This window comes from Crocodylus siamensis, chromosome 6 (genome assembly GCF_052110815.1).
Source record: "Crocodylus siamensis isolate JL-2025a chromosome 6, ASM5211081v1, whole genome shotgun sequence".
NCBI lineage: Eukaryota > Metazoa > Chordata > Crocodylia > Crocodylidae > Crocodylus > Crocodylus siamensis.
The window spans coordinates 28,989,462-29,017,215 of record NC_143400.1 but is presented as its reverse complement, the minus strand read 5'-3'; the positions used below and the strand labels follow the sequence as shown (position 1 = coordinate 29,017,215).

The 27,754-nt window shown below is 54.6% G+C and overlaps 2 protein-coding genes across 2 annotated transcripts in view; both read right to left on the bottom strand.

Moving 5' to 3' along the window:
- NUDCD3 (NudC domain containing 3) overlaps positions 1–21,743 on the bottom strand; it is a 45,572-nt gene extending 23,829 nt beyond the window's left edge. The window contains exons 1-2 of the mRNA XM_090051883.1: positions 21,449–21,743; positions 14,831–15,111 (exon numbers count right to left, since the gene is read on the bottom strand). Of these exons, the coding sequence (XP_089908009.1) occupies positions 14,831–15,111; positions 21,449–21,646 (479 nt within the window). The 5' untranslated portion in view covers positions 21,647–21,743. The remainder of the gene's footprint in view (positions 1–14,830; positions 15,112–21,448) is intronic.
- Positions 21,744–24,866: 3,123 nt separating this feature from the next.
- On the bottom strand, positions 24,867–26,903 carry LOC149862070 (phosphoglycerate mutase 2). Its single transcript, XM_090054397.1, has 3 exons — positions 26,450–26,903; positions 26,137–26,317; positions 24,867–25,070 (listed from the first exon to the last, which is right to left on the bottom strand). Exons 1-3 carry the CDS (start codon positions 26,861–26,863, stop codon positions 24,901–24,903), a joined length of 765 nt encoding a protein of 254 aa, XP_089910523.1. The 5' UTR covers positions 26,864–26,903; the 3' UTR covers positions 24,867–24,900.
- Between the last annotated feature and the right edge of the window lie 851 nt (positions 26,904–27,754).

The window sequence follows — 27,754 nt, the reverse complement described above, 5'->3', positions numbered from 1 at the left end:
CTGGTCTGCTCCCAGACAGGTACCAAGGGCAAACAGTCACTGGGCAGCTTGGCAGGGCACAGCAGGCCCTGACAGCCAATGGCAGTGGGCTGGGGGGGAAGGAGGGTGACAGCAGGCCTCAGTTTTTAAACTCAGGGGGGTGGCATGGCTCACAAGCAGTGGCTGCCTGGCTGTGGGTGGGTCTGTGTGTTCTGCCTTGCTCTATTTTTGCTTGCAATGTGTCACTTTGGGGGAGGTGAAACCTCACAGGAGACAGCGCTCCGAAGCAGCCGATCTGGCTTGGCGCAGAGCTGCAAGCTGGTGCTGGGCTCTGGTAACGTATGAGTGTAGGCCTGCTCCCAGGTCTACACACCGTGCAGCTGGTGGGGAGAGGGGGGCAACAGACTCATCCAGGCTGAAAGTACAGGCTGCCAAGGGGTGGAAAGTGGGGAGAGAGTGCTTGGAGAATCACAAGAGAAGTAAAGCTGGAAAGGGACCTTTACATCTAGTCCAAACTCCTGCCTCAGGCAGGATCAGCCCTGTCCAGACCACCCCAGACAAACCCACTGCCCAACCTCTTAGCAAAACTACTGTCAGCCCTGGCACAATACCAGACATCACACCCGACTCTGCCACAGGGAAAGCAGGGGAACCACAGTGGCCAACATCCTGCTGCTGTAACGGATTGTTAATGTATGCTCAAGAGAACCCAGGATCCTGCTAGAGAGGAAGCAAAAACAACCTGCCCAGTCTATACCAATCTGACCAGGGGGTCAAATTCCTATCTGACCCCAAATGCAGCAAATGGGCTGAGCCTGCGTGGAGGAGACATCCTTTGACACCCCCCCCCCCAGCCCCCACCCTCCCGAAGCCCACCTCTAAGCTTGGCCTGTAGCTGCTGGAATGGCTCTGCAGTGACAGACAAGGGCAGCAGCAGGCAGGCGTGAGGAGGTGAATGTGAAGAGTCTTCTATAACACAGAGCAGTGAGAGAGTTTGAGAGCTCAGATGATGAGCTCAGAGCTTCAATCAGGAAGCAGAAGGTTTTAATCAGGGATGCTGCAATTTGCCAATTAACCCAATGATGCCAAATGAAGCAGACTCTTGGCCTGCTTTCGATGCACTCTGCCCAGCCTATGCTTGCGTGGATGACTCGTCAAAGGTGACTATGGGATTTGGATGCCCAGTGCCCAAATCCTTTGGGCAACTCTGAACATCTTAGCTGGAAGCCCTCTGCTTCCCAGTCTTTGCCTTCTTTACCAAGTCAGGCAGATAGGGATTGCACACACAGAGATGCCTAGGTCCTACACAATCAATCGGTCAAGGTCACCCCTCTGCTGGGACTCTGTCCCCCAAGAGCTCCTAGAACAACACTGGGTACAGCTAATGAAAGGCCACTGAGATCATGGTTACTTTGCCTCTCCTGAGATCCATCATAGCAGATAGTCATGAAGGATCTGAACCCAGGCTGAATTGGATGTCTAGTGCATGTCAAATACCAGGAGTCTCATGGTATCATGCAGTGCTGAGACACCAGTGCTCTGGCTAGCATCACACAGCAATGCTAGACCCTGCTGTGCTCCATTGCATGGCCTCTTCAAGAGCTTTGCTTTGGCATTGACTTTTCTGCTTGTTCTTTGCCCAAACGTGAAGGACTGAGGAAGATTTAAGGGGAAAGCAGTGAGTCACGTGAACCCTGCACATGTGAAGGCTGATGGGAAGTGGAAGGACTGAAATGAACCACTGTGTTTGAAGGAGAATGGGATGTAAAACCTAGGTGTGACCTGAACTGGGTGACAATGGTTTGGAGACCTCAGTTAAGGAACAGAACACTAACGAACACCACATGAACACATCCGAGAGCAGTCTGACTGAGACACCAACCCCCAACAAGACAGCTGGATGCTGCAGACACCATGAGACCAACCTGGGGAGTAATGAGCAACCTGTGAACATGTACAGATGGAAGCACTGTACTTCTTGTCTACAAAGGGGCTCTGGGTTTGACCAAAACGAGCGCAAAGGATACATTTAAGACCTCTCATCCTCTCCAAATGCACTGGCAAGTATATGCCTTGCTGGAGTATGTTTTAGTACAACCACTGCGGTTCAATGCTACCATCGTGAACCAGAGCAGTCCTCAACAAAATCAGAACCAGGCATACCACATGGAAGTGCTGGAAAAGTCAGAATGCAAGTGCTTAGGGGTCCTTCGTATGGCCAATGGTAAGACTGGTATGAAACGCAAAAGATCAGGATGACCAAGACAACATGCTGTATTGACTGGTGGATGCTAGGAAGTGAACAATGTCCCCTAAAGAAGTTGGAGTATTCAGTGAAAACTCAGATATGTCTGTGGTGAACATGAAAGGTCCTGGGACCCACTGTGGACAACACTGTGCTCTGGTGCTAGGAACTGAAGCCCTATGCAGTCATTAGGGGGTACAGCATCAGATGGCCCATGGACCATAAAGGGAGAGCCCAACATGACCCCCTGCTGATGCTGACAGTCAGGGGACAATGTGGTAACTCTCTAAGGTTATCACATGACCCCCCCAGCCAAAGAACTCAACCTCCTTGTCTGAGCTCAAGAAACACAAGAGGCAAACTGCTTCCCAAGGTCAAGGCAAGCGTGTGACAGAGGAAAAGGAAAAGCCCACCCCCAGCCTCCAATTCCAGGCCCTTTTGACTTGAAACTTCAAAGCAACCAAGTGACAAGTGAGTGGGGAAACTGCAGAAGACGCACCTGAAGTGCATCGGCTGGTGCAGACTGGAGACCCATGCCACGTCCAGTCAAACTGGCCAGTGCTTATTGCAAAGATTGGAGGTCCAAATAGAGGCCACATCTTTCTGACAGTGGCCTGGAGCCAAAGGCACCCATCAAAGCAATGAACCACGAGTCTCCAGATGCAGCTTTGTGATAAGGGAGAGTAGGTCTGACAGGCGACGGCTGAGAAGAGCCCCAGCTCCTTGGATTCTGCTGTGGTGAAGGGCATGGCTATCTGCTCAGATGGCACTGACCCTGCTAGTTCCCTCTCCACAGCCCATGGTCATACTAGCTACAGCAGGGGTGTGAAGCACATGAGCTGTGGGCCCAATTCAGCCCATGGGGTTCCTGACAAGCCTGGGAGTTTATAGACACAGTGAGTGGAGCCTGGGACCAGGCACAGACCTCAGAGACCTTTTGTGGCAGCTATACTGATACTGTGCCTCTTGCCCTGCACTGTGGATCCAGCCCTGGGGGGCTGGGGAGACTGAGGCACCTCTGAGCTGGATGTTTCCTCTATGAACCTGGCCTGCTCTTCCCACAGCACTAAAGACTTTCTATAGGGCTGTTAACTCCCCCAGCACCAGTGGTGCTCAACCTTTCTATCCTGCAAGCTGGATGGGTGGTGCCTAGTCCAGATCCCGCCAATGGTCCCAATCTAGTACCTGGGCTTGGCGAGGCACCATCTGGCCACATGGAGACAGGGCACAGCCCAACTCTGATCCAGCTGTGTGGGGGAAGGGGCCCTGGGGGAGAAAGGACATGACCAGGCCCTGATCCACCCCCATGGGGGAAAGGGGCCTGGAAGCTGAGTGCTAGGTGCTAACTGGAGATCTCGTGGCAGGCTTCCCTGAAAGCATGGGAGCCCACAACTTGAAGCCTCATCAAACACCGCTGCCCTGGTCCCATTTACTAGGGGCAGCCTGGGAACCAAGCTGCTCCGAGTGCTGCATTATGAAACAGATTTTAAGGGCAGAACGGCTCCCTTGTTTTAAAGCCTTCAAATGAGCTGGCTGGATCCCTCCCCTGATTGCCACTGCTCCTCCAGCTCTGGGCCTGGGAAAACCATCCAACCTGCTCTTGGCCAGCCTATTCTGCTACTCAAGACGTGATGATTCCGGATGCTAGCAGCACTCGGCATCCAGGGGAGCTGGGTGCCACATCTCTGAGAATGTCAAGGAGTCTAATTGGCAGGAGGTCATTAGGATGTGTGCCAGCACCTCTCTCCAAAAGCTCTGAACAAGTGACTAGATAGAGCAGCCCTAGTTCGGAGTCTCTGCCAAGAGCCACCTCCTTTGTAACCCCCCACTGCTAAAGAGACTGGCCGGAGAATTATCTGAGCTGGATTGAACAGAGGGAGAAGCACAGGAGGTGGGGAAGCTGGAGAGGCAGGGGATTCTTTGTATAGTTCTGTCCAGGCCACATTCATGGTACAGCAGATGCTAGTTACGCATCTACCCACACTGGGCACCTACCAGAAGAGAAGTGTGGCCACCATCAAAGCTCTGACATGCAGAGACTGACCCTGCAGCCTCCCCTTCTCCCCTGGGGAGCCAGCCCAGCTCCCAGATTGACTCAGGAACCAGCCCACTCTGCCCTTACAGCATTAGGCCTCGTCTATGCTAGCAAGCTACTGAGCTGCACCTCACCACCAGAACGCTATCAGAGACAGAAGCTCCACAGTGACCAGCACTGGGGCATTTGAATGTATAATTCAGGTTAGATGATGTGGTAGAAAGGTGTTGGAGGCCCCTCTAGGTTAACACTAAGGCAGTGCTCTGTCTATCTTAACAAATGCCATCAAGGTCAGCTACAAAGCTTCTAACATCTACCTGAGAAAACCAGACAATTGAGCTCGGCAGTTGCCTAAGCCAACAGTATGTCATATGCCCATGAAAGTGGGTAGTCTTCCTACCAACCTTGACCTTTGGCCTGAAGATGCATATTCACACTTTTAGGATCACGAGAGAGAACTTTTCCCAGCGCCTTTTTGCTACAGCCTTCAAGAACAAAGAACCTTCTTCTCTCCCGACATATCCTGCCAGCTGCCTCTCTTCAGGCAGGATCGTCTCACTCTTCTGCTTTGGCTTCCCTCATTTCTGGAGCAGCTGGGTTGACACTGCCTTGCCCAACATGGAAGTGGTTAGAACAGCGCTGCTGGCTTGTAGCAAAGCTCCGCAGCCTTGTCACCAGAGGCCTGTGCCTCGCTTCTGCTGGGAAATGTAGGTCAAAGACATGCTACTTTTAGGAAAAGGTCCCCTGGGATCTCCTTGTTCACATGGCACTGACAACCTTGGCTACGGACAAGGTCTCCCAGAGACCTGCCTAAGATAAATCTGCACCAGATTCCAGCTGAATTACCCTGACCGGGTGATCTCTGACTGGATTCAAACCCAGGAGCTTCTGGTCCCCAACTTTGCCACACAAACACAACCCATACTGAATTTCACCTGCGCCTGAAACCGTCATGGCGCCTGACAGATCCTGATTCTCCCAAGTCATTTTCCAGCCAAACTCTCTCTCCCTTTGTCACAAGGAATCATTGTAATACAAAGCACCTGCAACCCCTTTGCCTCTAGCTGGAGGGGATTCTGGTCCTGAAGGGAAACAGAAGGAAACCTTGATGGGTTCAGCTGAGTGAGCTTTGTTTTGGGGGCCTCAACTTGTGGCCCTGAGTGCCTGGGGCACTCCCCAACCCCAACCCCATGAGCTGTGTAGTGGGGGAAGGGATGGCCAGGCATGGGTTCCCAGGTAGAAATCTGGACCCTGATGATGATTTTCCAGCAGCTGGGAGGGGCTCATGACTGATAAGAGAGGGAGAGAGAGGGAGCTCAGGCAGGCAAGAGTACAGAGCAGGACCTCATCTTCAACCTGTCAAAAAGATGCTTTGCTTGCAGGAAGCCTTTCATGAGCTCCTTTAACAACAATCTTCCAATTAGCTAGGAAGACTGCAATTTTCCCCTCACCCGCTGGTCACTGCTGCAGGGAGAAGGTGGCTCCTACTGCTGGGAGCCCTGGGCAGAGCAGGAGGCAAGTACATCTGTCTCAGGGCACTGGGCCAGAGGGGACTTTTACCCAGGCAGCCCGTGGCAAGAGGTAGAGGGGCAGGGGCCTCAAAGCTTGCTGTTTCTCTGCTCCAGTCCATTACAGGTCTATGGCCATGACCTGACCGGACCTCCTCTCCAAGGGGAGCCTGCCTTAGGTAGGATCATCCCATCTGGGGAAGCCCCCTTTAGAGCTGGACCAGCCCTGCCTAGCTGGGAGGAGGGGGGTAAGAAACTCTCAGTCTTTTGGTGGCAAATCTCAAGGCACTTCCTAGATGACAGATCCTTGTGCAGGAAGTGGGAGACTGTCACAGCCTCCAAAGTGAAATGATACCTTCTAGCCCACAGCCTGGCTGCCCCATAGTCCCCATTTGCCCTGCCCAGCTACTGCTTAACCTGGGACTGAGCTCCCAGCTTGAGCCCCAAGTTATGGCCCACATAGGGACCTCTGGGAGCCCCAAGGAACTCTGCCAGAGTGTGGAGGAGAGTGGGGGCTAGCTTCCACACCCTGTCCTCAGCCACCAATGCTGTCATGCGGTGGGCCTGAAATTTGCTTCCTCTAGCCCCCGTTCCCTTGAGGCACTGCAACAGCCTTGAACACAACCAGCCTGCTCTGCCAGCCCCTTTCAAGGTGCGGGGGCATCTTTCCAGGAACCCCTTCCTGCCCAGATGCAATGCAGCAGAGCCCCTCATCCTCCCCCCAACCTCCCTCCCACTGCCCTTGGCCTGGGGGAGCATCTCACTCCAGATGCCTTCCCTGGGCTGTGGCTCCCAGCTCCCAGAGCAAAGCTGTCACAAATGGGCCACACTCTAGAGAGCAAGGGGAACCTGAGGCTGTGGGGGCAAGAGAGGTGTGAGAGCAGGAGCTGCCTGTTACAGACCACCCCCTCAACAGTCAGGCTGGATAAGATCCCCACTAGTCCTATTCTCCTGGTACCAGAGAGGATCAGGCCTGAACCAAACCATTAGATGTCCTGCTCTGGGCATGTCATTTCACAGACTTTGAGCTGGGGCTTGTGAGAGCTCATGCTGTCTCTCTGAGTTAGTCTATAAGGTGCAAATTTTGTTCACCTTAAACTGTCCTAGGCAAGCATCTGCCTAGCCTGGGCCAACCAGCCTGTAGCACGGGTGCCACAAATGGCATGGGTGGCATCTGTGTGGTAAGTGACATGAATGAGGGGACAGAGAGCACAGAAGTGGGCAGGGCAGAGGGGAGAAAGAAGAACAAGTCAGACATAGAGCACAGGGCAGTAGTAGACAGCAGAACGGGCCGGGGACACAGGGCAGAAAACAGAGCGGCCAGTGGGGCAGGGGTAGAGGATTTCCTTTCTGCTGCTGTTTGGTCTGCTGTTTTCTGCTCCTGGCTTTATCTGCTGCCTGGCTCTCCAATTTGCCATGTGCTACACACAGAGGCTGCCTATGCCACTTATGACACCCATATTGGCCACCCCTGCCCTAGCTAATGAGGGGAGGGTCTTCAGGGCTGCAAACTGGGCTAGCAGTGGCCAGTCATGCCTTGGTCCCTTGTGAGGCTGGGGGCAGTCTGCTAAAACAGCCAGGCTACAGCTGTTCTGGAGCGCATCAGTGTGTTTACCCAGAAGCCTCTTCACGGGGCAGGGGAAGGGTCACATTCTTGTTATGGAGAGGGAAATTGAAGCACAGAGCACTGCCTTGACCAGCATCCAGGACAACACCCTGGCTCAAACCCTTCTCAGTGCTCTGCCCTACTGCATGGGCCGATGCAAGCCAGCTCTTGCATGCACTGTCCTGAGGTCCTCCAAGATACCCAGCAAGTTAACCAAGCCCCCAGTGGCAGCTGGAGGAACTGAGCCATGCTCTGACCTATACTTATTCTGCCCTTGAGGATGGGGGAGATGACCGATTCTGGGGTTAAAAGGAGAGGGAAATAACACAGCGGCTCCAGTGCCTTCACATGGAGATTTGCCATGGGAATTAACCCACTTGGTAAATGATTCCCAGACATTAACAGACAGGTCTTAATGCTAGATCCAGCAGCCAGATCCTTGTCAGGGTGGGGCCTGCAGCACCACCCAGAGGCAGAGAGTATGCACTGAGCCATCCTCTGGGGAACTGGCCCAGGCAGGGGTTCTTGGCCCCAAACCCTAGAGCAGAGTGCAAGCTCTTCCCCTGGGCAGCATGATGGCACCAAGGGACAAGAGGGGTCCCACTGTGCCCTTCTAGGGCTGGACACAAGTCTGGTGGAGGCAGGCTGCTAAGAGAACTTCAGACTTCAGAAATCTCTTGCCTTGCAACCATGGGAAATCCCTGGGTTTGATCTGGCTCAGCCACTGCAGCAATGCTAACTACAGACCTCAAGAGGCCATGCAGGGTTCAACTCCCTTCTCCAGCCAGAATCTAACCTGCTGCAGATATGGGCCCATCTCCATTGCCAAAGTGAATGAGACTCCACAAATGTCTCTGGGTAACCAATTCCAGTGCCCAAGCCCCCTTGGACAGAACTTGGTTCTAGAGGATGTCATACTGAGTTGCCTGTCTGGGACAGGCACCAGTGAATCTCAAATCAGCTAAGGAGCAATTAATGGATCCACGGGCTTCATGCACTGGGCACCCTAGATCCAGTGATACTGAAATAGTGTCATCCACCAAGAGAGCTTCACTAGCACTAGCACAGGTGGTTTTCTCTTCTATCCTGCCAGTGAGTGGATGAGGCAGACGGCATGAAACGTGCATCACGGAGACCAACTGGCGGTTACAGGAATGGTGCTTCGAGGAGGGCTTTGGCTTCCTCAGCCATGACCAGCACATCACGACAAGAGACATGCTGGGATGGGATGGGCTCCACCTTTCCCCTAAAGGTAAGTGTGTGTTCTCTTCTAGGTTGGCAGACCTCCTCCGGCGGGCTTTAAACTAGGCTTGTCGGGGGAAGGGGAAGATGAGGGCGGAGGAAACATCGGACTGCCAGACCAAACAGCACCCACAACTACAGCCCAGCCCAGCCCAACAAGCGAAGTGAATAAACAGGTAAGAGATAGGGGCCAGGGTAACGCTGGGACTGGGGGGTCAGTACACACATCCACAGGAGGCCTCAAATGCCTCTACACAAATGCTCGCAGTATGGGTAACAAGCAGGAGGAACTCACCCTCCTGCTGGCTGACACCAGCCCGGACATATTGGGGATTACAGAAACATGGTGGGACAAAACGCATGATTGGGCAGTGAATGTCAAGGGCTATAGGCTGTACAGGAGGGACAGGATAGGAGAGAGAGGTAGGGGTGTGGCACTCTATATTAAGGAGGAATACACATCCTGGTCAATTAGCAAGGAGTCAGGGGAGGGGCACCCTGAAGTGCTTTGGGTTAGAGTACAAGGCAGTCGAGGGGAAGAGACTTAACGGTGGGGGTCTACTACAGACCTCCCAACCAGGGAGAAGAGCTCCACCAGGAATTCTTGGGTCAGCTCACAGAGGTAGTGAAGGCTAAGGATGTGGTAGTCATGGGGGACCTGAATTTCCCGGACATCTGCTGGGAAGAGCAGTCAGCCAGGTCTGAACTCTCACGTAGGTTCTTGGCCAGAGTGCGGGACCTCCATCTAACCCAGGAGGTGCACAGCCCCACCAGGGGAGACACCTTGCTGGACCTAGTGCTGCCACGGGTGATGACCTGGTGAGGGGGCTGCAGATGCTCGACCACCTGGGTGACAGCGGTCATCGCCTGCTGGGATTCACCATCCAGCGCAAGGTGGCAAAGGCATGCAGTAAGGCAGCGGCCCTAGATTTTAGGAGGGCAGACTTCAATGAGCTAAGGAGGATAGTTGGAGAAGCGCTGAGGTCCCGGGGGGGAGGGGAGCCAGGTGTCCAAGGAGAGTGGTCGCTCCTTAAGGAGATGATCCTCCAAGCCCAAAGGAAGGTAATCCCAACGAGGATCAAAGGGAGCAGGACAGCACACAAGCCTCCGTGGCTCACCAAAAGCATTGGGGAATGTCTCCTTGCTAAAAAGGAGGCTTACACCCAATGGAAGGAAGGGGTCATCACCAGGGAGGACTATTCTGTAGTTGCTCAGAGGTGTAGGGGGTTAGTTAGGAAGGCCAAGGCAGAGATGGAACTGGGACTAGCTTCCCAGATTAAGGACAATAAGAAGTCCTTTTTTAAATGCATAGGGGGTAAAAAGAAGGTCCCGGGTAATGTGGGGCCCTTGCAGGACGCGATGGGAAACTTGGTCGTCACACCAGACGGCAAAGCTAACATGTTCAACGATTTCTTCGCCTCTGTCTTCCTAAGTAGGGACTGGAACAGCCACCTCCCTGCTGGGCCCCCCTCGGGCCCCGGGGGAGGCACACCTGGGCCACGGGTTAGCGAGGATTTAGTTGGGGAGCTTCTGGAGGGGTTGGATGTATTCAAGTCAGCCGGCCCGGATGATCTCCACCCTAGAGTTCTAAAGGAACTGGCCGAGGTCATTGCAAGTCCCTTGGCACGGCTTTACGAGCACTCGTGGTGCTCTGGTGAGGTACTGGAGGACTGGAAGAGGGCCAACGTGGTCCCCATCTTCAAAAAAGGCAGGAAGGAGGACCCGGGAAACTATAGGCCGGTTAGTCTTACCTCGATCCTAGGCAAGCTGTTCAAGAAAATTATGCTGGCACACATCCAGGTGGGGCCAGCAGGGAACTGCATGCTTAGGGGCAACCAACACGGGTTCATCAGTGGCAGGTCCTGTCAGACCAGCCTGGTGGCTTTCTATGATCAGATCACCAGATGCAGGGGTAGCAGTCAATATAGTCTTCCTGGACTTCCAGAAGGCTTTCGACACTGTCTCTCACCCCGTTCTCATTAAGAAACTGGGGGGCTGTGGTGTAGACACCCACACAGTCAAATGGGTCGGCAACTGGCTGGAGGGCCGCACCCAGAGGGTGGTAGTGGATGGGCCCTTCTCAGCCTGGAAGGACGTGGGCAGTGGGGTTCTGCAGGGCTCGGTCCTCGGGCCTGCACTGTTCAACATCTTCATCAGTGATTTGGACGAGGGGGTAAAAAGCACCCTGTTCAAATTTGCTGATGACACTAAGATGTGGGGGGACGTGGGCACACTGGAAGGATGCAACAGGCTACAATCAGACCTAGACAGGTTACAAGGGTGGGCGGACAAGAACAGGATGGGTTTCAACACAGACAAGTGCCAGGTAATGCACTTCAGGAGGAACAACCGGCACCATACCTACAGGTTAGGGAACTCCCCTCTTGTCAGCACGGAGGCGGAAATGGATCTGGGGGGGGTCATCATTGACTCCAAGATGAACATGGGCTGGCAGTGTGGGGAGGCAGTTAGGAAGGCCAACCGCACCTTGTCATGCATCCACAGATGCATTGCGAGCAGGTCCAAAGAGGTGATCCTCCCCCTCTATGTGGCACTGGTCAGGCCGCAGTTGGGGTACTGCGTCCAGTTCTGGGCGCCACACTTCAAGAGGGATGTCGACAGCATGGAGAGGGTCCAGAAGAGGAGAAGCTATGGGACCTGAACCTGTTCAGCCTCCACAAGAGAAGGCTGAGGGGGGGATCTTGTGGCCTGTTATAAACTAGTCAGGGGGGATCAGGAGGCACTGGGGGAGTCCCTGTTCCCCCGAGCACTGCCAGGAGTGACCAGGAATAACGGTCACAAGCTGGCAGAGGGTAGGTTTAGGCTAGATATCAGGAGGCGCTACTTCACGGTCAGGGCGGCTAGGGTCTGGAACCAACTTCCAAGAGAAGTGGTGCAGGCTTCTGCCCTGGGGGTGTTTAAGAGGAGGTTAGATGAACATCTTGCTGGGGTCATTTGACCCCAGTATTCTTTCCTGCCATGGCAGGGGGTCGGACTAGATGATCTGCTCAGGTCCCTTCTGACCCTAGAAACTATGAAACTATAAGCAGGGCCTGGGCCTAAGAGCTTTGTCCCTACCCCTCCATCTAAGTAGGTGGGGACCTGTTCTTGGCAACTCCCCAGCAGCTCATGGGGCAGGCTCACTTAGCAGATGCATCCTACGTGTGTCACTTTTAACACTGCTTCTCCTTGTTTCCACAAAGCGTCTTTTGATCTGTTCAGAGGCAGTGAAGCGTCCACGGTCCCCAGCTCCTATCCTAGCAATGAAGGGCTGAAGCCTGGGGTATTGGTGCAACAGATGTGGAACCCAAGACAGCTGCTGGCAGGCTGCAGTCAGGTTGGGTTTGGGCTGTGGAGGCTTCTACTTCTATGTGTTCCCTCTATATCCACTTCAGTTTTAGAACAAAGGGAGAGGTTGAGACCTGGTGGCCCTGAGGAAGGAGGGAGACATGGGCTAGATCTTCCGGCAGGGCTGCAGGAGTTCAGTGAATCCTAGAGAAGTGGGATGGAAGGGATATCCAGCGGTCACATCTAGTCCCACCCTCTGCCTGAGGCAGGATCATCCCTATCTAAACCATTTCATACAAATCCAGTGTCTGATCTCTAGAAAAACCACCATCACCCCTGGCATAGCATCAGACATCACACCTGACTCTGCCACAGGGAAAGCAGGGGGACCATTCCAGCCAACTTTCTGCTGTTGCAAAGGTTGTTAATATACACTCAAGAGATCCCAAGTAGAGACTGTACCCCCCACTACACAAGAAGGCAAAATCCTAAGCAATCTGACTAGGGGAAAAAAATCCTTCCTGACCCCAACGTAATGTCAGTCTGAGCCCAAGCTGAGGGGCAAGATGCTCTAAATAAGACCCTCTGGGTTTGAGTCCTAGTAGAAACTCGGCACAGCCCAGTCACCAACCCCAGCCTGGGCGGAAGCCAACATTCGATGCCTTGGAGGGAGGCTTAAAACCCCCCTGACACGTAGCAGAGCCAGCAAAGCCAAGAAGCCTGGGAAATCTTGTCACTATGCCTAGATCACCCCGAACAAATGTCTGTCCAACCTCTCCTTGAACACCTCCAGTGATGGAGAGCCCATAGCTCCCCTAGGCAGTCTATTCCACTGCCTCCCTGCTCTAACAGTGAAGAAGCTTTTACTGAGATCCAATCTCCAACTACTTTGCATGAATTCTGGGGTAGGGAAAGGCAGATGGAGGACCCTGGAGATGAGCCTTTTGTGCCCAGCACCTGACCCTGCAGGCAATTTTACTCTAGGCTTCACTCTGTGCCATGGGAGCTGAGATAGGAGTCGACTTCTCCCTTGCTTAATGTGACAACTGCAATGTTTCAAGACCCCCCCTTCTACACTAGCAAAGACCACTTGCTCCCCATTCTTTTATGTACTTGCTTGTCTTTCCCATCCCATAAGATCTTCCCATTAACTGGCAGCCAAAAGCCATAGTCCCCACACTGGTTCCCCTGTGGCTGCTGAGCCCTACTGGAAGTGATATCATAAGACTTCTCCCTATCTCCTTTGTTTGCTCTGCAGTTAACAAGGAGGCAGAGCCCAGGTGCTCCATGTGCCTACAATTATCCCATGGAAAGTGAGGACTGAACTGGGATGATGGAGCCATGTTGAGAAGCTGCCTGGGGTACTGGTGGGTACAGAGTCAGTTATTGCAGAGCAGAAAGCATATGATCAAGCTGCCTGTTAAGAGAAGGTTCAGGGAAGTTCCTGGTGAAGGAGGACACATAGGTTTGTGAGTGGGTTCACCTCCATGAGCACCTGGGGAGCTGGCTTAGGGGACATGGAGTCAACCTGGTCCTCAGCTCAGATTCAGCATTAGCACCAATCTGCTGTCTTGTTGCCTCTTTCCACCAGCTTATTTGTGCCCAGCTCCCTGGTTTTGCTGATTTTTGCTGCCCTGGATAGAAGATCAGCTTCCCTGACATTTTTGGGGGGTTGATTTTTGAGGTGGGGGGAGCAGGGGGAGAGGTGAGCTTGGTATGCCAAAAAGTACAGTATATTCAGGCCTGGTCTGAGCTACTGTACGTTCACCCACACTGCCAGCTCCCCTGTGGATGCTGACGCCTACTCCAATGCCAGCAGACCAATGCCAGACCGCACCCCCCAAACCCAAAGGCCTCGGCCCTCCCTCGGCTGCTGTCAGGATGTAGGTTAAGCCGCATCCATGCTGCAGCACCTGGTACCACCAGCACCTCCTGGGATATAGCTAGAATGATGCCCTACAGCAGCTGCCATCTGCTGGCAGGAGCTTCCAATCGAGAATTTGGAGGTCTGGAATTTGTCTGGTATGTACAGCACTTAGTGCCATGGGGGCTGGGGCACCGGGGGGCGGGGGCACACATACCACGGCAATACAAACAAACTAGCCAGGTGATGGCTCCAGTACCTGTTGCTCACCTACCCTTGATTCCAATTTAGATGCAAAAGAGCCCCAAACCAGCCACACTGTTGTCCCTGCAATCTCAGGGACCAGCGTGGCCTGGGCAGGCCAGCCATGTCCCAGTGAATGCTACTAGCCATCTCCAAACACTCCAGATCCCAGTACAACCATGGGAAGCCAGAAGGGTCAGGAGCAGTGCCCAGAAGCCCCCACCCCAGGTCACCCCCAGCAAAACCTCTGTGGAAAAAGAGGGGGCATCACGACTTGGTACTGCAACAAGCCCCACCAACAACCTGCCATATCTTGAATTTCCAGGCCCTGGACAAATGGGTTAATCAGGTCTGTGCCAACCCAGATGCACAAATAGCAGACATTGGGGAGTGGGTTCAGTACTTTACAGCTCTGAAGAACCTCTCAGCTAGGCAATGGACTCAGCATCACATGTCAGCGCACCCATCCCATGTCTGCAGCCTGGGTTGGCACAAACACCTCTGTCTTGTCTCTCCAGCAAAACTAACCAAACCAGTGGAGCGCGCTCCCTGGGAGGACCCCTGGGAGATGGGAACACTGTGGAAGAGCTACCTCCATTTTCCCAAAATGCACTGGAAATAGCAGCACTAGAAGCATGAAGACACAGGTGCAGCTGCAGGCAAGGAAGAGGAGAGGCTGTGTGGCCTAACCCAGGCCCCAGAGACAGATACCCAGCCTGGTCAAACACATTGCCTAGGCACTATGCAGGTGGGCCTCTGGGCTAGACCCAGCTCAGACTGCAGGCAGCTGGGAGGATGGGCCCGTAGTGCAGGAACTTACATGGGGAGCTGCGGTGGCTGGGGCTCTGTGGGGACCATGGCTCCGGGAAGCTCAGAGGCTGCAGTGCTGGGGGCTGTCTCAGCTGTCTCCTCTGGGGTGCAGGGCCCCTGCCTGGGGGCCGAGGCCTGCTCAGCCGTGGACTCAATCTCAACCTCTTGTGCGGCTGGGGGCACCTTAGTCCTCTCGGCTGCTGCCTCCTCCTCCTCCTTCATTTTCTCCTCCATCTCCCGCTGGCGCCTCTCCTCATCCTGCTGGGCCATGTGTTCGAAGGTTTTGAATGCCTGGAAGAGAGAGAGCAAGTCATACTGGAGCCAGGAAGGGAATAAGTCCCACCTCCCCGGGAAAAACCATGGGTAATGGGAGGATCTTCCTCTAGACCTGTATCTCCTGTCTCTCCCCAGGTGCCAGGCCTCACTGAGGCCACAAGCTCCCAGCCAGCCCAGCACTGGGCTTTTCAGTGGGATGGAGACCTGGGTAAGCTGTTAATTCTTACTCCCACAGTGTTCTGCTATTAGCCCTCAAAGAGATGAGTATGGAGGGAAGCTGTGCATTTGGGGGCAAAGGTATCTCAGCTCCACTCCAGGGCAGCCCCACAGAAGTCCTCTGCAGTTCTGGCAAAGCCCCCTCAAGATTTCTGGCTGGTCTGAGGTATGGAGGTGGGGGTGGAGTGGGGAATGGGATGTGAAAGGACCCTACACCAGGAACCTCTGGCCAGGATTTCCCAGGGGAACCCTGGGTGCTGGTGGCTGGATTCTGTGTGACCCCTTTAACCCCCCCTCAGCTGGTACATTATGAAGGATCGGGCCAGATTTCCCCCCAATGCACTGGAACAGATGGCACTTGGGGCTCCCAGTGCCAAGCTCTCCCTTGGAAGGAGCCCTAAGAATACTGGCACCTTGGCTCCCACTGTCCCACAGCTGAGGGTGCTAGTCTTGGGTAGGAAGCTAGAGTGACTGGGATCACACATAAGATGCTGAGCAGAAGCAGCAAGCTTGGACCCTGGCCATGACACATAACAGCTGTCAGCCTAGACAGCAGTGGTCTGTCCAATCTCCTGGCAGCTCCAGGGGACAGCAAGGACAAGGAGCCTAGCACCACGAGAAGGGAGGGTACATGGGTGCCGCACTGCTAGAAATATGCCAGGCACTCCCATCTGCTGGCAGGGCCAAAGGGCTCTAGGAATACAGCCAAGAATGCAGGCTGAGGGCCCTTCTCAATTGCTGTATTTACTGGCCTACCACCCGCTCTCCAAGATGCCACCTCCTTGTTCTGGGGATGCAAAAAATGAAGGGTGGGGGGAGGGTATATTTTTTTCCTTTTAACCCAACTGCTTGGAACCAATTTGTGGGGGAAAAGGGGAGCCTGCTATGTGAAAGAAACAGTAAGCCTGCTACTGGATGCTGTCTTGAGCTCTGCTGAGGTAGCAGAAACTCCTTAGAGGCTCGAGGCATCTCTGTGCCTGTAGCCTCCGAGGTATTTCAGGGGCTGGCACCACCCCTAGCCTAAGCTACAGGAGTCCCAGGGGCTGTTCTACCTTATGGCACCTGCCTAGATTCCCAAGGGGGGAGGTGGCAACAACAGGCCCCCTGCTTCAGTTCTGTGCCAGGGCACTCCCCAAGATTTCATAGATTTCATAGACATTAGGGCTAGAAGGAACCTCAGAAGATCATCAAGTCCAGCCCCCTACCCGAAGGGCAGGAAGTCAGCTGGGGTCACAGGATCCCAGCAAGATAAGCATCCAATTTTCTCTTGAAGGTGTTCAGTGTAGGTGCTTGAACCACATCTGATGGCAGGGTATTCCAGGCCTTGGGCGTTCTGACAGTAAAGAAATTCTTCCTTATGTCCAGCCTGAAACCATCTTGCAGTAGTTTATAACCGTTCAACCTCACCATCCCTTGGGGCGCTCTGGTGAACAAACATTCCCCCAGATACTGGTATCTATGAAATCTACTTGTGGAGTGCCCTGGCACAGAACTGAAGCAGGGGGGCCTGTTGTTGCCACCAAGTACCAAGGCAATGCCCAGTTGCAAGCCCCACAGATCTCATCACCGTGTCAAGAGCTGTGTTGTACGGAGACCTGGGGCAGTAGCTGAGAGAGGCACAGGAGTGACAGTCTAAGCTTTCAGGCAACACTGAGGCTGTGATTATATAAATCAGTGTCTGTGCCAGCGTGGGAGGTTTATGCTCTAGTGCAAACTCCAGGCTAAAGGGGCTGTGTTTATCTCCCCCTCAGTAACATCAGCTTGCCTCTGCCTCTCCTTGCTGTGACTCAGTGCCAGCTGAAGATCAGCATGCACATGGAATACTTCATTCCCCTTTTCTTCTGGCTTCATTGTAAAAAGAAACCCTCCTGGGGCCTGCTATGTGCCCCAACCCCTCGGCAAACACAGACTGAAACTAAGCAGCAGCCACTGCAAAACAAGGTATTAAGATCCTTTTACTAGGGACAGGTTTAGAGTAGAAAAGCCAGAAATACAACTCCTGGCATAGCTTCTTCCCTGCCCATAATGACAAGCTCCAGCTAGAATCCTTTCATTATTGGCTTTTACGACACCAGGCACATTCCTTTGGGGCTGCATAAATTATCCTTCAACCCAGCTGGAGCTACTGACATCTCACTAACTGTGTATGACACAAGCATGACTTGAAGATCATATAATCATAGAAAAATGAGGGCTGGAAGGGACCTCAGAAGTTCATCTAGTCCAGCATTTCTAAACCCGTGTGTCATGACCCAAAAGTGGGTCACAAGAATAGATGAAAGGGTCACAAACAAACAAACCTTAAAAAAAAAATGATCAACAAACTTTTAAAATGGTTTCTCCTTTAAAAGAGAAAAACACTGGACACTGGCTTTTCCTTTGAAGGCTGTCAGAGTTCCAGCCGGCAAGAGGCTGGTTGGGGTACCTTCTGCCCCTCTTACCAGGGGGCTGAGGCCTGGGGTGTGGGACAGTGGGTTGGCACTGGCCACAGATGCTTACAAGTGGGTCCTGGTACAAAAAAGGTTGAAAACCACTGATCTAGCCCAACCACCTGCTCAAAGGAGGATGATCCCCAACTATCTCATGCCAGCCAAGGCTTTACCTATCCACGTCTTCAAAACCTTGAGGGATGAAGACTCCACAACCTCTCTGGGTAACCTGCTCCAGTGCTTTACTGGCCTCCTAGTGTGAAAGTTTTTCCTAATATCTAACCTCAACTTCCCTTGCTGCAACTTGAGACAATTGCTCCTTGTTCTGTCATCTGCCACCACTGAGAACAGTCCAGCTCTGTCCTCTTTGAACCCCCCTTCAGGGGTTATTTAGTCTGGAGAAGAAAAAACTGAGGGGGGATTTAATAAGCCGAGTTCCTTCAGTCTCTCATCGTAGTCATGTGCCCCAGCCTCCTCACCATTTTTGTTGTCCTCCACTGAACTCTCTCCAATTTGTCTACGACCTTTCGGTAGTGGGGGCCCCAAAACTGGACACAGGACTCCAAATATGGCCTCACCAGTACTGAATAGAGGGGAATAATCACTTCCCTCAGTCTGCTGGCAATGCTACTACTAATGCCATTAGTCTTCTTTGCAACAACGGAACACTGTTTACTTAAATTCAGCTTACTGTCTGCTGTAACCTACAGGTCCTTTGCTGCAGATCTGTTTAGCTAGTCAGCCCCCTGACTGTAGCAGTGCATGGGATTGTTCTGCCCTGAGTGGAGGACTTTGCACTTGCCCTTACTGAACTTCACAAGATTCCTTTTGGCCCAATCCTCCAATTTGCCTAGGTCTCTCTAATCCTAGCTCCACTATTCCTTACAGCTGATGCAGATGTAAATGACTGGGTATTTAAGCACAAAACAACTGGAACAGGAAGACCTTAAATCAGCCAGTGCTTCCCCTGACACCCTGCTGACATGAACCACTGGACTGCCTTTGGGATGAAACTTTGCTTGGAAAGCTTCAAACATCATGCAAGTGTCACCCAAGGAAATAGGCCGAGATGTCCACAACAAATCACAGAAAAACAGGGCTGAAAGGAACCTCCAGAGGTCACATCTAGTCCCACTCGCTGCCTAAGGCAGAATCATCCCTGTTCAAACTAACCAAGACAAATCCACCATCTAAGTTATGCCCACTGCCTAGTGAGATTGAGGCACCCTGCTCCTTTGGGGTCTCTATTAACAATGAAGCAGGCAGGGGAGTGGTGTCAGGTTGCAGCCCACCTTGACCCGACCCTGCATGGTGCCTCCCCAAAACAGAGGCACGTGGGGCAAGTGGAACATTTATGTTTCTGGGAGGAGTGCAAGGGTGCCTATGCAGAGAGGAGGGGAGATGAGGAGAGCTGTGGCATGAGTGGACTCTCCTGGCTGCTCTAAGCTTCACAGAGACCCCAAGGAGACAGGACAGCACACTAGCCTGGCTGAGCAGAAAGTACCTGGGGACCTTTATCTGGCCTGAAAGAGCTCGGGTGCTATGTCACCCAGCTGAGAAGCACTGGGTCAGAATCAGAACACAAGATGGGAAATTTGGAGGAAGACTCTATTTGCACCTCCTACCCCTCTGTGGCAATATCTAGTTGCTTTTTTCTCTGATGCGTTTTAAGAGTAATTTGCATTCACCTGGGGGTTTGGATCAGGTGACCCCTGCCAACCCCAGGGCTCTAGCATCCACCTGGTCCTTTGAATCTCATGGTGAATCATGATTACTGCAGTCCCCCCCTGCAAGCACCTCAACTCTCCCCTTCACCACTTCCAAACCACTGCTGTCAAATCCCCCTCCAACACCTCTCCCCAGACTTGACTGCCACAACACCTGTCATCTTCCTCCAATCCCTACCAAAACCACCCTGCCAACAGGAATGCTTTTGTACCAACCTAGCTGCAGCCAGATATCATGGGGTGGGTGAGATGGTTGCCATGCTGGCCAGCACTGAGCATATTCTGAATGTAAAGCAACAGGAGCAATCAATTCCCTTCAGGAGATTCCATATGCAACATTTCCACTTGGATTCCCAGGCACAGATTCAATGCATGTATTCAGTCATTTCACTCATGTGGGAACCCCACTGTAAGCAACGCAAGTGCTGATCTGGGAGCTGCCTCCCAGAGCATTTTTACCAGTTTTCCCTGCCTCCCTGTCTTCCCCCAACCCCCCTAACTCCAACTCAAGGGCATGGCCATGAATAGGATGCTCAGGATGCAGCTGGAGAAGTTACCTGGTTCTGTTGGCAGCAAAAATTACTCGAAGAATGTGGCGGGGAAAAGGAATAAATGCAGTCACTAGGTATAAATGATAGGATCAGGGGGAAGCAAGGTTGGAAGGAACTTCATAAGGTTCATAATTATAGAGTACAAATACACAATAATAAACACATGCTCGATACCTGTCTGGCGACAGGTTCTGCTGATACTGCGTGACCCATACAGGCACCACTGTGAGAGAGTTACTAAGTGCATTTGTATACAAGGCAAGGGCAGCTGATGACACCTACACAAGCCCTGGGGCTGATAGTGCTGTGAATACTGTTCCCCAAGACCAGCCAGGCCTGCCCCTGCCAACTCCTCTCTGCTGTGGGGGTCTCAAGATGGCCATGCTGGATATTTTGGCAATGGGGGCAGCTGGGAGAAAGGAAGTTAAGGGCCCTGGTATCAGCCTTTAGCCAAGATATGATTGTTCTGACCCATGAAACAGCTCATGACTCTGCTGTTTGCTGTGCCAGGCTGGAAAGAAATTAAATACGCTCCCTCCTTTTACTGCTACACGTGTCGGGGGGTTTCTAAGCCTTCCTAAGGCTCAGAAGCACTGGGTGCTGGCTGCAGCCTGGGCTGGGGATGGCGCTGTGCCAACAGTCCTGCTGGGACCAAACCTGGAAGGTCCTGGCTTGAGGGTCTTGCCGCTCCACTCAGGGCCAGAAGGACGCTGCATTTGGGGTCAAGTAGGAATTCCCCCCTGTGAGACTGGTATAGACTGAGGGGGTTTTGCCCTCCTTTGAAGTGGGGGCACAGCCTCTGCCTGGGGTCTCTTGAGTATCGATTAACACCGTTTGCAGCAGCAGAACACTGGCTCCTGCAGCCCCCTGCTTTACCAGCGGCAGAGTCAGGTGTGAGGTCTGGTGCTGTGTCGGAGGTGGCTGTGTTGGGTGCTCAGCGGAGATAATCTGGGTTCACTTGAGCTGGTTTGGTCAGGGCTGATCCTGCCTCAGGCTGGGGGTTAGACTGGATGTGACCTCCAGACATCCCTCCAAGCCACCTCCCTGTAACTCTATAGGGTCATGGATAGTTTTCATAGTTAACATCCCTTTATGTCTGAGACCAGGGAGGAAGGGAGTGGGGGTGGGTCATCGGTACCTTCCAGTGTCAACACCTCTCCATTAACATGCACGGGGAGGTGAAGCCAGACACCAGGGAGGGAGGGGACCAGAGTCAACACCCCTCCATTAACATGGAAAATCAGGTCTGAGAAAGGAGGCGGGGGGTGAGGGCGCAAGTCGTCGACAGATTCCAGAGCCAACAGCCCTCCATTAATGCACGAGAGACCAGGGCTGAGGCCGGGGGGAGGACGCAGGAGCGAGTCATCGATAGGTTGCCAGGGTTAACAGGGCTCCAGGCCTGGGGGGCCGGGCCGAGGCCGGGGGTTACCTGTCCGACCATGGCGCGCGCGGCGCCGGGCGGGAAGCCGAGTCGGTCGGCGGGCCGGCGCAGCAGGCGGTAGAAGTCGGTGCGGCGGTAAAGGAAGCCGAAGAGCACGTGCAGGAACTGGCGTACGCCGCCCGCGTGCTGCAGGATGCCGAGCAGCGCCTGGTCGTACGCATCGGTCAGCGCCGCACCCGGCTCCATGGCAACGGCGACGGCGGCTCCCGCGGCCCAGCGCTTCCGGTCCGCCCGGGCACGCGCCCAATAGCTGCCCCGCAACACCCACACTTCCGGCCGTGAGGCACTCCACTTCCGGTGGGTACAACCCTTCCCTCACCTTACACCGTCCCCTATTTCCGGCACACCCTGGTCCCTTAACGAATGGCTTCCCCCTCTTCCGGTCTCCCAGTCCCTTCACCCAATGATTCCCCCCACTGTCGGTTGCTTCCAGTTCTTTACCCAGTGGTATCCCTCCACTTCCGGTCTCTCACAGTCCCTTGCCCGTTGGTTCTCTCCACTTCCAGTCTTCCCTGCCCCTCACCTAATGGTTCCTCCATTTCCGGTCACTTCCAGCTCCTTACCCGAGAGTTTCCTCAAGCTTCCGCCCGTTAAGTGTTCCGGCCATCCCTGAGCGGGTGAGGAGGTGGCATAGGTCAACCAGAGTGGGCTGGTCGTGAAACACCTGGTGCCTCATCCAGATTTACCGTATTTACAGTTTCAAAAAAGAGGACGTTGGGGGGGGGAGGGGGAAGAGCGGTGTTATATGATTGTAGGGGACAGTGCCTGTGCCCTACACCTGCCCTTCATTCCCAAGCCACAGCCCCCAGCTGTGCTGCTGCCCCTCACTCCCAACTTCCAGCCCCCTGGCACAACCTGTTCCCTGCACTTGTGATCCATAGTCCACAGTCACCCTGGTGCCACTTGCTCCCAAACCACAGCCCCCCAGCTCTGCTGGTGCCACTCACTCCTGACCTGCAGCCCCCTGCTCCCCCCAGCCCTGCAAGCATCTCCCAGCTGCCTCACCCCTGTGAGCACAGGCACTGGTGTAGCGCTGCCAGGTGGTTCCATGCTGCCCGCCCCCCCCCCGCAGCTCTCTTCCACCACTGGAGGAGCAGGTGCCTCTCTCTCCCCCCAGCTGCAGTTTAGCCTGGGGCAGGTGAGGGAGGAACACTTCCATCCTAAGCGGAGAAAGGGGGGCTCAAAGGCTGCAAAAAGCCCAAATCCTGGACATTTGTTGATATTTAAAAAAAAAACCCTGGACAGAGATGGGAGGACCCAAAAAGAGGGCATGTCCAGGAAAACCTAGACATATGGTAGCCCTCATTTGTCCTGACTGTAGTAATGGGCATGCAGGTTGGAAATCCTTGGTCAGGGTGTCCCCACATGGGAGCCCCAGGGTATGACCTGGTCACCACAGATGGATGCACGGACACATGGATGAAGGGATGCAGCCCCCCTGCCCTTTGGCCAGATCTTCCCCATGACCTTGGCAGCACCCAGTCCCCTGCAGGAGGTCAGGTCCCCCCCAGACACCATGGTGAAGCTGCTTTGTGGCACCCCGTCACCTGGTGGGCCCACCCCCTGCAGTCCCTGGCAACATGGGATGCTGGAACCCGGGAGACAGATGCCACCAGCCTATGATAGCAGAGAGGGAACTCAGTGTCTTGCAAGGAGGTGGATTGCAAGACCCATGCCTCCACCACATACCTCTTCTTGCCTCGCCTTGCCAGATGCCTCCACTTGCCTTATCTCAGTCCTACTCTGTGCCTGGCCAGAGGCTGATTCTGCTGTCCCCGTGGTTCTCACAGGGGGGTCTGCAGCATGTAGAGGGATCCCTGAGACCCTCTCCAGGGTGTTGTGTCATCTTAGCACAGTTAGGGTTGCAAACACCGATGCCTGAGTTGCAAGAGAAACTCAGGGATTTCACACAGGAATCCGGAGTGCTCAGCCCCCCTCCTGCCCTGCCAAGGGCTGGCGGAGTTCTTTGCCACATGAGACTGGCTGGCTCCATAGGAGTGGTTGTCAACCTGGTGTCAACCAGGACCCAACCTGCTGGCCCCCACCCCCAGTGTGTGGGGCAAGGGGAGGGACATGTGGGGGCCCCAAGCAGCCCCTTGCAGGCTGGAACTCTGAAAGGGAAAGCCCACAGTTTCCCAAGTTTTTCTCCTTGAAAGGAGAATCTGTTTTTATAGTTTGTTCGTGACCCTTTCATATATTCTTGCAATCTACTTTTGGGTTGTGATCCATGGATTGAGAAATGCTGCACTATAGGGTTCTTCCCTAGTCAATGATAAGAGGTTGAAAGCCACTGTCCTATACCACACATACACACAGAACCCAGATTGAGAATCGTCTTACACACCAACACCCTGCCTCCCACCCCCCCCCCAGTGTCTGGGACACACATACATAGAGAACTCAGGGTCCAGGATACACACACACACACACACGCAGAGAGAGCCCCCTACCCCCGCCCCACCCCACATACAGAACCAGGGTTGAGAATCATTGTCTTACACACACACACACACATCAGGGTTTTTCTGGACATGTCCGCTTTTTTGGCCACCTGTCCTCATGTCTGGGTAGGTTTTGAAAATGAGAGCAAATGTTTGGGTTTTTGCTCTTCCTTTGCTCTCTCAGGTTGGCTGCTTAGGGCTGGAAGCGGCAGGCAAGTTGATTGGCTGTCAGAGGACATGTGCTCCCCATGCAGGCTGGCCAAGAAAAGAGACATTGTGTATGTGTGGGTGTATGTGTACAACGCGGGAACTGCTTGGGGAGCAGGGCTGGGGGGGCAGGGGGCTGTGGGCTAGGGGTGAGTGGTGGGGCTGGCAGGGCTGGGGGGCAGGGGCTTAGGAGTGTGGGGCAGAGACAGGGCACAGGTGTATCACTGCCCCCCCATAATCATGTGCTCCTCCCTCCTCTCCTCCCCTCTTTTTTGATACTGGAAATATGGTAAACCTACACAGGACACTCCCCACAGCCCCCCAGATGTCTGGGACACACGCACGCACGCATGCACAGCATGTGAACTGTCTGCAGGCATTTTGCCCCCATGGTGCGGGACTGTGGGGATGACATGGCCACCACAGAACCTGTCTCCTGGCACCTGGCCCTGGTGGCACATATGGGGCAGGTCCATGGAGCAGCTGGAGCTTGGGTAACAACTTCCCATAGCTGCTCCCACCAAGTCTGTCTCAGGAAGACCCTCCCCCCACACACAACTCTTAGAAGCACTCAACTTGCCCCAGAACTGCTGCCCAGAGGGACTGACACCCAGAGATGATTACCAGAACCCAGACCCCTACAGTAGCAGCTTGGAAGCCCCACTGGAGCAGGGGGGCTAGGCACTGTTACATCTTCCTCTGCCAGTCGAGCCATGCCCAACCATCCCTCCTTGCTCACAGAGGCTTGGGCACTGGTGGGTGGTTTCAGGGGTTTATTCCATGGCCCCTCCCTCACTTCTTGACCTTTCCCTGAGCAGCGACTGCCTCCATGGCTTTGCGAACCGTTTCTTCATCTCCCAGGAACTGCATGGGCTTGGTGGGCTTGAGGTTGTCGTCCAGCTCATAGACGATGGGGATGCCTGTGGGCAGGTTTAGCTCCATGATGGCAGCGTCCGATAGGCCTGTGGGAAAGAAAGGGTCATGGGCTGGGGGTGAGGTCTGGTCTTGGGGTGGGAAACTTATGCCAGCCACCTCCTGCTGGAGTGCATGATGGGCCCCCAGCTCTGGGAGGAGTGGGGTGGTAGGGAGGGTGTCTTGGGGGCAGGAGCTGCCTGGTGGGGGCAGAATCTGGGTGCCCTGGGGGCTGTGGGGCAGGATCTAGGTGTGGGGGTGTTCCCAGGCCCCCAACAGGGGGCTCTGTGGGGACAGGAACCAGCTGGGGGGGGCAGAATCTGGGTGCCTAGGGGGGTGGGCAGGAGCCAGCTGTGGGGGCAGCTCCTGGGGGTCCCCACAGGTCCTGTCCCTTTCCACCTCCTCAGAATCCTGGTGACCTTTAGGCCCAGGGAAAGGAAACCAGATCCCCTGTTGGGGTGTGTGTGGCTGCTGGATAGGGTAGGGGTGGGGGCAGGGGGGCTCAGCAGCAAAACCTGCCCCTTCCTGCTGAGCCTTGAAATGCGAAGCCCGCCTGGAAATAGCAATGACCTTCAGCAAGGGTCATGGAGCTGCTGGCTTCAGCTCCCAGCCCTTCCCTGGGGAAACTGAGGCACAGGGCAGGATATGCCACCCAAGGAAAGGGAAACTGAGGCATGAGGTGGGGCAAGGCCTGGGCCTGGGCTCTCTTCATCCAGTGCTAGGTGGCAGCCTCCTTGGCCTCATGGCACCTCTAGCTTTCGCTCTGCCAACTCCTCCCGGACCCCTCCAGCTATTCCCAGTACAGTGGGAGCCCAGCACTGAGCAGGCTGGGTCATGGGGATTCTGTGCCTGCTCCCAGTCAGCCTGGGGGTTAGAACGGATGCCCTGCAGGAGGTCCAGCAGCTGCTGATCCTGGTGCTGGCTGCTGGGGATGTGCTCCCAGGAACAGCCCTAAAGGTCAAAGGTCAGGGTGCAGCCCATAGCAGGGAGGGCAGAGTGCTGGCGCAGGGCCCAGTCAAAGGTTACCAGTAAGTGATAGCCCTGGACACGGCCCAGCTGCCTGCACCCCCCATGCCAGGGCCCAAGGCAGGCTGGGCTGGAGCCAGGGCTGCCTACCTTCTAGATGTTTGACAATGCCACGCAAGCTGTTGCCATGGGCAGCAATGAGGACCCGCTTGCCGGCCTTGATCTGGGGGGCAATGTGGTCGTTCCAGAAGGGCAGCGCCCGGGCAATGGTGTCCTTGAGGCTCTCGCACAGTGGCAGCTCTCCAGGCTTCAGATCTGCATAGCGCCGCGCCTGGGGACACATGCAGACACCCCATTCAAGCACCAAAGCCTTCCTCAGCTGCCTGACCCAGCCTGAGATCCCCCACGGGGCACTGAGATCAACCCCCGGCCCCCTATCCACCACTGGGGGGACCTGGCTCACCTTGCTGATGATCTGGTGGAAGGAGTGTTGCTCATCCATGGGGGGTGGGGGCACATCATAGGAGCGGCGCCATACCTTGACCTGCTCCTCGCCGTGCTTGGCAGCTGTCTCGGCCTTGTTGAGGCCGGTGAGGCCACCATAGTGGCGCTCATTGAGGCGCCAGGTTCTGACCACGGGCAGCCACATCTGGTCAATGCCATCCAGGATGAACCAGAGGGTGCGGATGGCTCGCTTGAGAACTGAGGTGAAGCAGATGTCAAACTCATAGCCAGCCTCCTTCAGGGCCTGGGCCCCCCGTACCGCCTCCTCGGTCCCCTTGGCACTCAGGTCGGCGTCGAACCAGCCACAGAAGCGGTTCTCCTGGTTCCACGTGCTCTCGCCATGCCTCACAATCACAAGCCGGTGGGTTGGCATCTTTAGGCCTTGTGAGGGGGGACCTCTGGGCGGCTGGTGGCAGCTTTTATATACCTGTCTGCCCAGCCAATCCATGCTAACATGGGGTAGAGGGACAGGGGAAGTACCAATTGCAGCATAGGAGCATAGTGGTGTCTGCTGTCTGAGTGACAGCCAGATGCCAGGACAGAATTAGAAGCATGGAGTCACGGGGGTGCAGGACAGAAATAGCCCTATGTGGTTGGCACTGTGACCTTCTCCAGGACACAGCAGAGGGGCTGAGGCTGGGGCTGTGGCTGACAGGCCAGGGGCTTCTGCTAGGGACCGGGGAGTAGGGGGCCTACCGGGTGTGTTCAATCAGGAGCTTAGAGAAGCCAAAGACCCTGTCCCAGCTGCAACTGGGTGGATGGAACCTCTGCTGCCAGCGGGGCTAGGTATCTATTGGCAGGGCAAGTCAGGCAAGTTTCCAGCCAGAAGCACAAGAGACACCATCAGGATTCTCTTCCTGGGGAAGGGACCTGGGACATTATCCTGCCTTGTCTTAGCTCCCAAGGACTCCATGGCCTGTTTGGATTCTCCTCTTTCCTTCCCCAGCTCCACCCCACCCTGGCGTTTATGAACCAGTCACTCACTGCAGGGTAAGGGCACACCCATAGGGACTGACTTAGCAGGGCCTGGCTTATGGGTCCCTGCATGCAGCATATTAATACTATTTTCTCACATATCACGTGCATGCAAACAAGGTACATGTTTCAGAGAAGCATAGAAATCATGCAAAAGTGGGGCTGGAAGGGACTTCTGAAGGTCACAGCTAGTCCAACCCCCTGCCTGAGGCAGTATCAGCCCTGTCCAAACCAGCCCAGACAACCCCATTGTCTGACCTCTCAGTAAGACTACTGTCAGGCCTGACAC

Bases quoted from the DNA above. Each gene is read 5' to 3' on its own strand.
- LOC149862070 (XM_090054397.1), bottom strand. From the start codon at position 26,863: ATGCCAACCCACCGGCTTGTGATTGTGAGGCATGGCGAGAGCACGTGG. The intron at 26,318-26,449 runs GTGAGCCAGGTC...ATGTGTCCCCAG, and splicing joins TCCACCAGATCATCAGCAAG to GCGCGGCGCTATGCAGATCT. The intron at 25,071-26,136 runs GTAGGCAGCCCT...TCTTTCCCACAG, and splicing joins CATTGTCAAACATCTAGAAG to GCCTATCGGACGCTGCCATC.